The sequence below is a fragment of the Alligator sinensis genome, unplaced genomic scaffold (assembly GCF_000455745.1).
Source record: "Alligator sinensis unplaced genomic scaffold, ASM45574v1 scaffold354_1, whole genome shotgun sequence".
In the NCBI taxonomy this organism is placed as follows: Eukaryota; Metazoa; Chordata; order Crocodylia; family Alligatoridae; genus Alligator; species Alligator sinensis.
Window position 1 is genome coordinate 638,491 of NW_005842200.1, and position 14,251 is coordinate 652,741.

At 43.4% G+C, this 14,251-nt stretch overlaps 1 protein-coding gene across 4 annotated transcripts in view; it reads right to left on the reverse strand.

The window, feature by feature from the left end:
• The window catches only part of DCTD (dCMP deaminase), a 58,613-nt gene that overhangs the window by 23,978 nt on the left and 20,384 nt on the right, over positions 1–14,251 (reverse strand). Inside the window, exons 1-3 of one of the 4 annotated variants that reach the window (XM_006026596.3) lie at positions 8,534–8,736; positions 2,717–2,828; positions 1,530–1,665 (exon numbers count right to left, since the gene is read on the reverse strand). In XM_006026596.3, coding sequence (XP_006026658.1) covers positions 1,530–1,665; positions 2,717–2,828; positions 8,534–8,565 — 280 coding nt within the window. In that variant the 5' untranslated portion in view covers positions 8,566–8,736. Of the gene's footprint in view, positions 1–1,529; positions 1,666–2,716; positions 2,829–7,518; positions 7,560–7,956; positions 8,121–8,533; positions 8,737–14,251 lie in introns of those variants that run through there. The other 3 variants (XM_025207567.1, XM_006026597.3, XM_025207566.1) reach the window with 3 other exon arrangements.

Here is a 14,251-nt window from a genome sequence, read left to right on the forward strand (position 1 = left end):
TGGCCTGCCTCAGTGCAGCACAGCCACAAGGCATCCCAGAGGCAGCAGTGATGGAACCACAGGGCAGCCTGACATGGTGGAGGCTCTGGGTAGCCGCACCAAAACCTGCCTGGTGGCGGCAAGAAAAGGAGGCTGCTTTGCCTCCGCCAAGCAATACTTTCCGTCTGGCGCTGCCGCCCCTCAGCCTAGACAGGCAAGCCTAGAGCCAGCATGGGGTTGGGACTGCTCACGCTGGTCCCTGCTGTTACTGTGGGGCTGGGGCCAGCAACAACAGCCGGAAGGAGTCACCCCATCCCTGCTGCATGCCCAGGGGTGGCAAGATGTGCCACAGTTGGGCAGTCTGGAGCAGGCACGGGGCATGCTGGGGCTGTGCACTGTTGGCAGTGGCAGGGAGATGCTTCAGGGCGCACAAGCTCTGGGCTGTTGCGGGGGGGGTGCTGCTCAGGGGGGTGCACACAGGGGACCTCCTATGCATACACCACATACTCTCAAACCCTCCCCCTGTAAACCCCACATCCACACCCTCCCCACACACAATCACACACCCCACAAATACTGTACCCACACCCACAGGCCTCTGGAGGAAGCCCCACTCATTGCTACACACTCACACCCCACCACACACATGCACCCACACACACCCCCCCCAGCCACCCTCTCCTGCCACATACCCCACAGCCCCCACAAACCCCGTACCCACCCATGCACAAATCCACACATCCCAACAAACTCCCCATACCCACCCACATCCACACACACCCACAGCTCCCCACAAACTCCATACCTACTTACTCATACTACCCCACACAATATAGAAGAGTAAGACTTCATTTTGAGCTATTATGCAATCACTTCTATATATACAGCACCAACACACAAATCAGGACAAAAATACATTTTTTAATTAAATTAAAATATATTATTAAGGATGTTTGATTTTTAGTATACAATTGAGGGCTTTTTCTGGTTCTAAGATGGCAAACCCTGTTCCCAAAAGGCGTACTTCCAGGGACAAGGGGAGGGACTCACGGGGGCAAAGGTCAGAGGTTAGGGGTGGGACTTCCTGTCCCAAGTGCTGTCCCAAGATGGCAACTAAGAGAGGGAGAGAGGGGACAGGGCACTTGTCAAGGGGCAGAACTACCCTTGCAGCCCTCGACAGCTCACCAAAACTTGTTAAGCGGCGCTCCAGCTGAAATAATTGCCTGCCCCGGGTCTAGCAAGAGATGCTATTTTTACCATGGATATGCCTTTTGCTGTCCCTGTGAAAAAAATACACTAAAAATTATTTAATTTAAAGCCTTACAGAAAACAGAAGTCCCAGTTCATGTGCACTCTATAAAGACTTGCTAGAACTGGGGTTCACCTCTCGCACAGTGAGGCCCCCTTGCAATATGTACTGTCCACTGGAGAGCTGCCAGTAGAGGGATCTATTTTGATCAGATGGAAAACCTCAACACATTTGCAAGCAGTAAACTGGGCTATACATGCAGGGATTAATGTCAGGAAGTGGCCTAGAAAGTATTACTTACCATAAGGATATTTTGTATCTAGCCTGTTCTCTGCTGTTCTTGTCCAGGGTAGCAAGTCATCACTGCAACCATTAGGCATCCCATTGTATCCAATCCCAACAATCTTGTTCTCCGAATTCACAATACAAGCACCAACCTGAATAGAAAAACTTTATTTACTAGTAAGGCACAAGGAGCATGCAAGGTGGTTTATAGAACTGCATAAAGATTCAAGCTAAAGTGCTTTAATCATATAAGAGTTGAAAGCGCAGAGTCTCAACCAGGCCTCATATCTGGCATAAAATCAGCATAGTTCTAGTGACATGAAACGGGTCTATGCCAACTTGTACCACAATATTTCATCTATTTAATATTCCCATCATTTGTTATTTTCATCCACATCTGTGTGGGGACGCTTATTTTTGAATAAGGATGTCCTATTTTAATACAGCTTCAGTCACAAATGCAAAAATTAAAAACAAGCTAGTTATTCTGATGATTATTTAATATATAAACCAGCCAAACTAAGGATCTGACCCTGACTGACTGATATGTAGGTAAACTAAGAGGCATGTGATAAAAACAGCAAAGGAGAGTAAAGAAGTCTAACATGTACCTTCTTACTGTCATAATTTTACTAGGATTTTACTCCCCTGTTTTCTCACTTATTTTGTTCACAACAGGTTAAAGGGAGGATAGGGCCAACAGGCCTTTTGGAAGTGTATTACAAGAGGAAGATGGAGATCAGAAGGTAATATGTAAATATAGGAAAGGATGCATGGAAGAAGACAAGAGTGGAAAAGGACGTCTGAAAGGGGAGGAAGTCAAATGCCAAGCAAGAAAAATGTAACCCAATACAAGATGGCAAACAAATTGCACAGTGCCTTTAAAGTAAGGTATGTTGGTTTAAGATTTCATATAAAAGCCCAATAATCTGATAAGAAAAACTCATCATCTCCAAACTTACTAGTATTATTTACATCAATAGTAGCTACATTTACTAGGAGAAAACAGAAATGCATACATTTTCTTAGAATTAGTTTCTAAATGTTAATAATTTTTGATACTGAAGCACTTTACTTGGGGTAACACCCACAAAAAATGCCTGTAGCAAACTTATCTACATCTGGCACATACCGAAATGCTTTCCAGTAATGATCTGCTATTATATGCTATACATGTACTATACCTGCATACTGCATTCTTACCTGAGAATTTGGATCCTTGCTTCTTTGTGCTGACAAGAAAGCTACTGCCATAAAATATTCAGGCCATTCCAAATAATCCTCCCGTTTCTTATGGAACATTTCACTGCCATACCTATAATATGCAAGATTTTTAAACAACAACAACAGCAGCGAAGAAAAAGTGTGAAAGAGGGCCAAAGAAAATACTTCTGCTTCTTGGAAAAAATTCCCCAACAGACCACATGTTGTTGCCCACTCTGCTCTTGACAACCACATGACAATCTCTAAGGCCAACAGAAAGCAACAGAAAGTAACGTCAATGAGACAAGTTTGCTTGGTGAAAAAGCATGAAAGACTGTTCTCAGCAGTTGCTCCTAAGCACTAACTTCCTCCTTCTTGAGACCCGCCAGAGCCTGAAAACTTGGGGGGTATCTGTTTTATGTTGATATTCTAGTTGCCTTTGAAGTTGTTTTATAAAACAGGAAAAATGAACAAGAGTATAAGTTACTTCTGTTCTCTTATTGCAAGATGACGTGAGCCTTTGTTGGGAGGGGTAGCATGTAAAGCTGACAAATATAAAACTCAGAAGATTTACACCAGCACTGCCAAAAGCAGAATCTGACCAGAAGATTATGGACTCATGCCAAGAGTTTAATGATAAAGCATATCATTACTTGCTTGCCTATAAGCCACATATCCTTTCAAAATGACACCAATATGAGATTGCACACTGCAGCTCTGGGATGAGATAACAACCTGACTTTTGTATGCATGCAGCTTTCAAGAAAGCCTCTCATCCTGTCCCTGAACAAGGGCTTTACCCATCAAAGTTAACCAAACAACAAAGTGGGAGAGAGGGAGGGAGAATCAGTCTGCCTGCACACACATGCTTTGAGGAGAAAATATCTGGAGATCTGCAGTCTTCAGAGTAACGAAAGCCAAGCACCTAAACAGAAATCACAGGTATAAGATTTACCATCTATCTCAAGAAGGTATTTCTCCATCCTTAGAACGATATTTCCCATATTTATTTATCACTATTATTTTGTGTGTGGTGATTTTTAAAAGAACAAAAAAGAGCCTTCCCCAGGAGTATGCTTTTTAAAAGCAGCTTAAAAAAAAGAATATCGAAATGGGTTTCTTCCTCTCCTTCTAGATGTAAAATGCCAGTCTGAAAGGTTATTTTAAACTGCTTGCCTTTAACTTCCTAGGCAGAACTGTACTGGGAAGGAAGTTTTCATACCCCGTGATGAAAAGGGGGGTTGGGGGACCACAAAAAATGTTTCATAAAGACAAAGAAGTTACAGTTATAAAATTTCTCTCTCAAGTAAACCTCAGGCAGAAGACAAAAGAATAAGAGTCCCTTCCTCGTCATAATTCCAGCAATTCTCCAGTATTCCAGAGGGTTCGAGATAAAACAGCAGACAAGCTGTTAACACACAGAGAAGTTCTCTTTCTGAATGCCAAGTTCACAGTTAGAGAGAGACAAATTTGAGACTAAAAAAAAAAAAAAAGTGCAAGGTAGCATCAATTATAGCAAAGAACATCAAGAAAATGGAAAAAGCCCTCCAAAAATGGGTTTAAGAGTCTATTTCCCCACAGAGATGGCCACTCAAAATGACAGCCAAGCTTGATCCCCGATAGGAACACAAGGGACAGGTGTACTCAGCACATCCAGGCTCAACAAAAGATTTGGGGCAAGTGTTTTTGTTCCGTTAATTCATTTTTTAAGTTAGCTGTGGAGGCAAGGCCGGAGGCTACTAGTTGCATTATCTACTACAATGCAAGGTGTAAATATAGGAATTCTGGCTCGCTCCAGGCAGGGGTTGAGAGAACCACCTTTGTGATTCTTCCTACTACTGGGCCGAAAATGCAGGGGATAAAAATGCAGGAGATAATGCCAGGCAAGCAGAACATAGCAGTCATCCCTATATCCTGAACACACAAAACAAATAAAAGAATTTGCTGAGGTCAGGGCTGGCCTGAGGACATTCCTAATGGAGTGCTGGAACAAGACAGGACTAGGCAGAAACAAATTTTCTGAGAAGGAAGGAGTGAGACAAAAAGAGGAGAAACTGGAAATCTGTCACAAAGATTCACCCTAAACCCACACACAATTACAGCTTCAGGGCAGTCAAGCACTGAGCAATCTGAATTAACGAATATCAGCAGATTTGAGAGAGAGATTTTAAATCTTTCATTGGAACATACAGCAACAAAAATATAAGAAGGAAGAGACTCTTCAAATGATACCTTAACAGGAATTAAAACTGAGAAGTCTCGCAATAAAATGTTAGAGGTACATGATTGGAGAGGCATATTACAGATGCCGTGGAATTATGCCACATAAAATTAAAAAAAAAAATAAAAGCTCTCAAAACAGTTCATGTTAATATTAATTTTAACAAAGGAGATCGCCATTTTTCCAGAGAAAAATTCTAAACTACTCCATGGAAATCCCATTTGTATAAAACAAAGAATCTAGATGTTATATTTATTATTCTTGTATGCCAGCTCTACATAACATGCCACTCGAAATTCCTCAAAGTACCAGCTTCCCAGAAAGTGACATATTTGCAAGATGAATTCAAGGCTTGTGCAGAGCAGTAAAAGCAAAAAGCTCTATTATTATTTTGAAAATAATTTGATTTTTAGTCAAGACCTAATGACATCTACCCAGAGATGCTTTTAGCCAGGTTCTTCAATTTTCTGTATTTTGCTGACAGATGTGAGTGAGAGCAAAGTAGGTGTAAAATACTATAATTCTTACTTAGCATTAACCAAGAAGTCTGGTCTTCAGACTGCAAAGAACATTTTAAGAGATCAGGGACTCAGCATAAAACTCAAAACTGATCAGAACCTACTTCAGATGATTTTACAAGGTGCTATAACATTTTAATAAGTCTTAACAATTTTAATACTTTCCAAGAATTAGTACATTTAACTAATAAAAATGGGAGGGTAATTTCCCCCAAGTGAAAGAAGTTGAGAGCAGATAGACAGCAGACTTTTAATTGTAATGTTGAACTCTGCTAAAAAAGATGCCCAATTTTAAAAAACAAACAAACAAAAGATGTCCTTTCCTTAGATTCTAACCCACAGGTTTTCTACCTTTTTAGACTTGAGGCATCTCTCAGACAATGTCAGCTCTATTTTCACTCATTTTTGACCATACAAAAATAATAGAGCAATTCATTTATTGTAAAGATCACAACAAGTCAGAATGTTTTGGACACTATGGATTTCTACTTGAAATCTCTGGGTTTATCTTGTGAATCATGTTTTATCCCTAATAATGCCAACATTGTGCAGCACCCCGTGGCGCCATTGATACGATCTCAAGGCACCCTAGAGGCCCATGGAACCCTGGTTGAGAATCACTGTTTTAGATCTATCCGTGATACATAGAAGTTTCTGTACAAAATGGTACAGTGAAATCAGAAAAGAAAGAAAAACTGGAATTAATATGACAATCTATTTTTTTTCAAATTACACCTCTACCCTGGCTAAGAACAACAAAAAAGTCCTCCAGTAAAAGAGCTACTTCATTAATCAGCTGTTTTCATCCAGGTAGGCTTCAAGTATATTATATCATCATGTATACAGTTCTAGAACACCTGAAAACACAATGCGTGTCATTTAGCAAGCAACAGAAGAGTCCACTAGTGAAAGATTTGGTTGGAAAACATGAGAGACTAAATCTAATTCCCCCCCACAAACCAGCACAGGCAGTCGTCAATAGAGCTCCACAGCTGTAAAGTACAATCAGAGAAGAAAATCATGTCTTGGGCCCCAGACCTTGTAAATGTTTAATTTTTGTAGCCTTTCTGCCTTCACTGTCTGATCTTGTATCTCAGAGTCATACTCATTTTGATCTTTGATCTATACCATAAAGCATGTTTCTGAAGATAGATACCTAGGGTTGGACTAGATGACCTAATGAGGTCCCTTCCACCCCTATTTTCCACCCACCAACATTCTGTTGTTCATAGATTTCAGACATTAGGGCTGGAATGGACCTTGTGAGATCATCAGATCCAGCCCCGTGCCCAAAGGTCAGGAAGTCAGCTGAGGTCAGATGACCCCAGCAAGATAAGCATCCAAACACTTCTTGAACATGTCTAGAGTAGATGCTTGCACCACTTCTGGGGAGGCATCTATTCCAGACTCTTGTTGTTAAGCCCTAGGGCACCAATTCTCAACCAGGATGCCAGAGCAGGAGGAGATAAGCAGATAATGCCCCTGGCAATCCCCCTGGCCCAGCCCCTGTGTAAGAGGGTGTGCAATTTGCTCAACTTAAAAAAAGATTGAGAACCACTGGGCTAAGGATTAAGCGTCTGCTTGCTTTTACTCAAGGACTCAGTCTTCCGTGATGTTTCACTTTGCAAGAGAGACCAATGTGACCTCACAAGCATGAAAGTGCCATACTGGGTCAGGCCAATAATTCCTCTAGCCCCATATCATCATTATAGGCCTGTTGCCTCAGCAGGCCCCATGGAGCTCCCTGCCCCACCATCTCAGCAGGCTGGGGGATACCAAACTGGTCTGTCTCCAAACAGCCCACTGCTGCCAGGTCTACATGCTTGTGCTCCACATACTCCATTCCATCCTCCCATCCCACACAGACACCAAGCGGCAGGACACCCTTCTGCAAGGATGGGAGTGAGGGTTCCCAGTGGACAAATCTGTACTCTGAGACCAGGGACTTAACTAGTGGCTCCTGTACGAAGCCATTGCTATGGGCACACATCTGGTACACTTTGACAGATGCCCACGATACCTGCCCCTTCTGCCAAGAGAGGGAAACCCTGGCGCACACCTACCTTGAGTGTGCCAGGTTGCAGCCCCTCTTCTACCTGCTGAGGTTCTGCCTCCACCTTTCCCTGCCCCTTTTTTGATTGTGCACTCCCCATCTGTGGTCCCACCAAGTCCCAGGACCTCCCAGTCAACATCCTCCTGGCTCCAGACGTATGGACATCTACCACACCAAGGATGCTCTAACCAGAAGAAACCCAGGTGAGCGTGCGGCCATCTTCCCCACTCCCAGGCTCAGAGTTTCACTGCTCAGCATCCACCCGCTTGGGCAACAAATGCAATGCCGCAAGCCAACTCTGTGTTGCACAGTTTAAGTAAAGGGGGCTTTCTCTTGGTAGTGTTAACCTGTCACTTGCTCATTGCCGCAGGGCGCCTTCCTTCTCCTGCTCTGGGGGAGCCTTTATTTCCAGCTGGACTAAGGTATGTCGGCAGGCACCGTGCCTCACCAGTGTCGCCAGGTCTTCAATCCGAAACGATCGTACTGGACACTCAAAATTCTCGTATTGGCTGAAAAACTATCCCACGCTGAAAAATTATGCAAATGCCCATGCAAGTAAGTTTTAATTACTTTACATGGCTCACTATAGGTCACCAGTGAACGAGAACTGGGTCAAAGCTGAAGCACCGCTTTATTTAGAGGCCAGCAGTCATAAAAAAAAAAAGTGCCCACGGCAAGACCAAAAGTCACTTCAGTCCCTCTGACAGCGATTCAGGTTTTGCATATGCTGCCTCAATGAGCTGCCTCAAAAGATTTGGGACACGTTGACCACGTTTACTATTATTGATGGTGCATCATACCAGGCCTGAAGTTACGATACAAATACGAAAATGCCCCATACGTGCCCGCAACACCACACCTCCCCCCATCGAGGTCGTTATATAGAGCGGGCGAGACCACCCCGCAAGGCAGGGGGGGCGGGTAATTTACTGTTCCCGACCCAGGCGGTTGGAAGCGGCCACCAGTCACCTGCCCGGCCCCCGCAGCTGCCTCTAGGGGAGCAGCCCCTCCCCACCGGGTCCTACCCGTTGATTGAGGGCTGCTTCTCCCCGCTCATCCTGCCTCAGCTCCAGCCACGCTCCGCGCTTTGGCGCCAAAACGGTGACTGGACAGAAGGGGGCGGAGCCAAAGGGGAAAGGGGCTGGCCTGCACGCCGCGCGGCTGACGGCGCCAGCTGGCCGCGCGTGGCCCTTTAAGAGGGAGGGCGGGGGCCTGGGGAAGAGAGCTCCCCGCGCAGTCATCTCTCCCCGCGGACTTCACCTCCCAGAATGCCGTGTCAGCTGGGCCCCGCGGTCCTGGAGCCTGGCGGCAAGGCATGCTGGGAGCTGTAGTCCCCATCGGCTGAGGGTCACTGTGAGCTGAGCGCCCCTTGTTGATTGGCGGGGGCAATAAGAGCTGTGCGTCCTCCGCCAGGAAGCTGGCCCTTGGCCTGAGCAGTGGTGTCAAGCGTGGGGCCCAAGGGCCAGGTCCTATGCAGGCAGGAAATGGGGGGGGGGCATGAGCAAAACAGCTGCCTGTTGGACAAAGGGGTACCTCTGACCCCACAAGTTTGATTATCAAGCAATTAAAACACTTTCAGAGCCAAATCCTGATCTGTAGTGTACACAAGTAGCAATAGAGTGGAGAGTGCAGATGTGAGGGCAGGATTTGGATAATCATTCATGATTTCAGGGGTGGGACTGAGTACATGTTTAACAAATGTTCAGATGACACCAATTGGGTGGAGTTGTGTGCATCTCAGAGGATAGGATTAGGGTTCAAAATAACCTTGACAAACTGGAAAATTGGTCCAGAATTAATCAAAGGAAATGCAGTAAGGACCAGTGCAAAGTGTCCTGCATTTAGGACAGGATAATCACATGCACAGATACAGATGAAGGAACCACGCTGGCTGTGTATGCCTCAGTACTGCAGACAAGGATGTGGGGGTTAATAGACTATAAAATGAATATGAGTTGTCTGTCTGCTTTTGTTGCAAAAAAGGCCACTAATAGCATACTGGGTTGTATAAACAGAAGTGTCTCTCGCAAATCATAGGAAGTGATACTTCCACGCCATTCAGCACCTGGTAAGGACTCACCTGGAGTTCCGTGTCCTGTTTGAAGCCATGGACAAATTAGAAAGGATCCAGGGCAGAGCAACAAAAATTATTAGAAGGATAGGAAACATGAGTAAAGCTTGGAAGACCTGGGATTATTTAGTTTACAGAAGAAAAGACTGAAGAGGGATTTATTAACAGTCTAGTTGATGGGTAGTTATAAAGAGATTAGTGAAATATTCCTTGTGACTGCTGTGGACAGGATAAGGAGTACCAGCATTAAATTGCAACATGGTAAATTTTAGTTTGGTTGTTTAGAAAGTACTTTCCCACTAAGAAAAGCAGCACAGCCAAAGAAAAGAGAAAAAGCCACGCCGAAAAGTTGAAGAGAAAACAGCTAGGCCAGGAAAGCAACGAATCAACCGCTGCCATGGCAGACCCAGCTGGGCAGAAAGGAAATTTAAATGGATGCCAAGGAAGCATTGGGGGTTGGACGGAAAGAGGGGGAGATGAGGCAAAAAGAAAGAAGACGGTGGAGACTGAGAACCAACCCTGGGGCTTAGAGGAAAGCTCCGGTCCCCTCACGTACCTAGTGAGAGCCAGCGAAGAGGCTGCTCTGTCAGTGAGAGCCAGTACAGGAATGGAGGAGACTGCTCCACCGGTGAGTCCAGCCCCAGGGGGTGAATGTAACCACAGCAGGAACCTGGAGGAGAATGAAGAAATGGATGAGATTACACCCGAAGAGGGGGTGAGTCTGTCCTGACCCCAAAGATAAGGACGGGATTAGAATTAAGAAGTAGTTGTCTTGGGACCCATGCAGGGAAGAACAGGGCAGGCAGCCAACCTAAGAGGAGGACCCCAGCCAGGAGGTCTATAAGACTGAGACGGGATCCTCAGCATTAGAGGCGAGCAACAACACGCCTGGAACATCTGGTGTGGTTAGGGCAGGGTATGGGGATGGTGGAGCCCTGCGACAAAAAGTCGATATCTTGAGCCTATAATCAACCCTTTTATCTCCCAAGAGTGTTTTGGCACCTCTCTCTCAAACATGAAAGGCGTAGCAAGAAATTTTCCGAAGGACAAACTACTACAATCCCAGAGGAGAGACAACAGCTCCAGGTGACACGCCACTGACCTCTTACATTGTAGAATCTCCATCCTTCAAAGTTTTAAAGAGAAAGTTAGACAAACATTTTTCTGGGATGGCTTAGACCAGCAGTTCTCAACCAGGGTACGATGTACTGGTTTTGAACAAGCAGAAGATGAAAGGAGGAAAAGAATCAAAATGTTTGTCTCACTGAAGTATCAATCTATTAAGAAAGCTTTTGATAACAATACTAGAGAAATTTGATTACTGTATTTTCCAGAGTAATTGGTCATTTATTGTTCCTGAAATACCAGGTTTTATATAAAAATTTAAAGACACTCACTAAATAGTCTGTTCAGTTATTTTATAATATATGCTTATTTCTTTGCTTTCTCAAAATGATATTTTTTGCAAATTGGAGGTTAGATTATTCTGCGTGTGGTTTTTGGTTGAATTGTATATATTATTCACTGGGTGGAAGACGCAGTGGATGTGGAAAGAGGGAATTGTTTATGAAGGCTCCTAATCATTGTCTGTTTTAAATTCTGAAAAGTTGACAGGTGCAAGAAGGAACACTGTCAGGTTTTGCCTTTAAAAAGAAAAACTTACTAAAACAAGAAAAATCTTATAACTTTACTGAAATCTACTCTTTCTTCAGGGCACAGAAGAGAAAACATATAATGTGTTGCATGTCCTCAGCATAAAGAAATTGCTTTTAAAATGTTAATATTTTTATGGTCTGTCCTCAAAACTATAAACTTTATGAATAAGAAAAACAAGTAGGGAAAAAGGAAACTAATTTGGAATGAGTAACTGTAGCACTATTAATTTTGTTTCATGCTTGGGAAAGGCACATAAACACAAATACCAAAAAAAACCTTGCTTAACTGAATTATGTTGCATTATTCTCTAAGGAATAAGATTTATTAAATGAATGTTCTTTAACTTTCTTCATGTCCAAACATAATCAGGTGTTTCATTTCACCTTCAGGTTTCTGCTTGCCCTGCAGACAGTTCTTTCATTATATTTCTTTTCCTTTCTAAATGTTGTTGTTTTTAATTAATCAACTATAACTTTGCTGGAACATTTTCTGTCCATTTACAATTAATAGTCTACAGACCTTTCCCTCAGGTATTCAGACATTAAAGCTAGTCCCTTGAAGCAGGCCCTGCTACTGCATTGTTTGAATTTCTATTTTACAAATAAATAGATATATGTATGGAATTAAACATTTGTCTCCTTTGTAGGTTAGTAATTGTTCCCAATAGGCTGCTGATTCAGTAGTCTAAATGAAAGCATTTTTAAGTAATGAGATTTTGATGCTGTTAGTGTCCATTTCTGCTGCCAGTGAAGTAATGAGACTGATCACTGACTTCCATGAGAAGTCATATTTAGGGCAGAAAGTTTGTTAGTTTTGCATGGTGCAGGAGAGAACCAGTTTTTACTCTCATTTTGGATCCTATGATTGTGTGGAGCAAGTGCTGCTAGCCATGTCAATACGGATAAGTCAACTGTGGTGAGCTGGCCTGACAAAGAGAGGAGATCATAATGGATGTCAATGAACTTCACACAGACTGTTATGTCAAAACCGTGTCGAAACGAAATGGCCGTCAGAAGTTCGCACAGCCCTAATAGATATCCAGGTTGTAGCCGTATTGATCTAGTGTCAAAAGCAATCAGGACTCATGGTAGAGGTGATATCTTTTATTAGACCAACTAGATTTTTGCAATTAAATAATTTTTTTGGCAAAAATCTAGTTGGACTAATAAAAGATATCACCTCTACCACGAGTCCTGATTCCATAATATGATAGCGCATTGAAATACTGGTGAATATATAGAGAGACAGTGACTGCTGCAGTTTTTTTGTTCAAGTAAATAAGATTCCCTCATGAAGACATATAGCGGCATCACTGTGTTTAATGGGAGGAAAAGCATATAGTTTGCAGTGCAGCCTGCTCATCCCAGTAAAGCTAGCAAGCAAAAACTTTAAAGAATTAAGTGAAAACTGTCTAAGAATATCTGGCACCCTAACCATTGATTACTGCAGAAGGATTCAGGTTTTGTAAGGGAAATGAACTTGACGATGAAACTATTTCCTTTTTTGCGACAGAGTTACAGAAATTGTCAAAACATTGCAATTTTAAGGATGGACTTAATAAGGCCCTCTGAGACAGATTTGTGTGTGGGCTACTTAATGAAAACATACAAAGGAAGTTCTGAACAGAGGAAGATCGTACCTTTTTAATGTGCTGTTGAGATTCTTGAACTCTTGTAATACTACAACAGATCTGAACTGTGGAAGAGAACACAGTGGAACCATTATCCAATAGCCAGGCTGAACTACACATTAACCTAAAACCTACCTGTACTTCCTCTCCACCACCCTTAATTTTTAGATAACGATTTGTTCAGAATTCCTCATAGAGTCACATTAAGGCTTTGATAGTTAAGATGTGCTAAGGAGGAGAGCATATACAAAGAACTTTTTCTGTTGGGATGCTTAATTGACTGTAAGGGCACAGGCAGAAGTGACAATTTTCGCCCAATCTGGCCACAGAAAGTGGTCTATAGACATGGCATTCTATAGCCATGACACAAGCGCACAGCTGCAGACAGCTTAAAAAATGGCCAATTGGTCAAAAATCTGAACCCGGAGATGTTTCAAAACATAGCACTTCTGTAACTTCTGTCTGTGCTGCCTGCCAGCCTGTTGCTGTTTTCAGAATGGGAGGGGGAAAAGTGAGTGGAGGGTGCTCAGTCTGGGGGGTTTTCTAGTCCCTGCTGGAGGGTAGGGTAGGCGTATTGGAGACCCCCCCACAAGGTGAGGGGACTCCAATTTACCCACCACACCCTCCAGTGCTGTCTGGGAAACTCCTAGAATGAGCTCCCTCTGCTCCCTTTCCTGCTTCCCATTCTGAAAACAGGCAGGCTGGGATGGAAGAGGGGCTGTTGCTAGGGGAAACCAGCTGCAGGTCCCAGCCAGCTGCTAGATTCCCCGGCCTTCTAGAACCAATAGTGAACTTCTGTTTGGTCTAGGAGATCATTATAACTCAGAATGCTTCCTGTGAAGCATTCTGAGTTACAACAGGGAGATGCACTTCTGTCTGCACCCTAAATGCTCAGAGAATAAGTTGAAAGTGATTGCTTTTTTCTGTGTTTTAACCTTGCATGCCAGTAAAGCTCCATTGAGTAATTCTCTTCCTAGGGTGGGTGTAGCAGATCCCACAGCCCAATGTGCTTTCCATAGTTACTCTGGAGGCTGCCTGCCTTACAAAGGCAGAAAATTTCCAAGCTCTACTGGCAGTATGTATCCTCCTTCTCTATTAAGTATAGTTCACCCTATACTCTAGAAACACAGTTGAACCCTTCACCCTAACTGGGGACATTCAAGTCTTATTTGTAATGTCATGGAATTGGGTACTTTAAGTCACCTCTAAAGCATGCATGCACTCTGAAAAATGACTCTCAAGGACCTACATCACCCCCCTCTTTTTCTGCCTTTATATCTGATATTTAAACGTTTTCATCATTCTTCTTTTGTTCCAGAGAAGGAGTGAAGAAGACTGAAGTATTTCAGAAAACCTTTTATATGAAGTGGGAGGTTAGATGTTCCT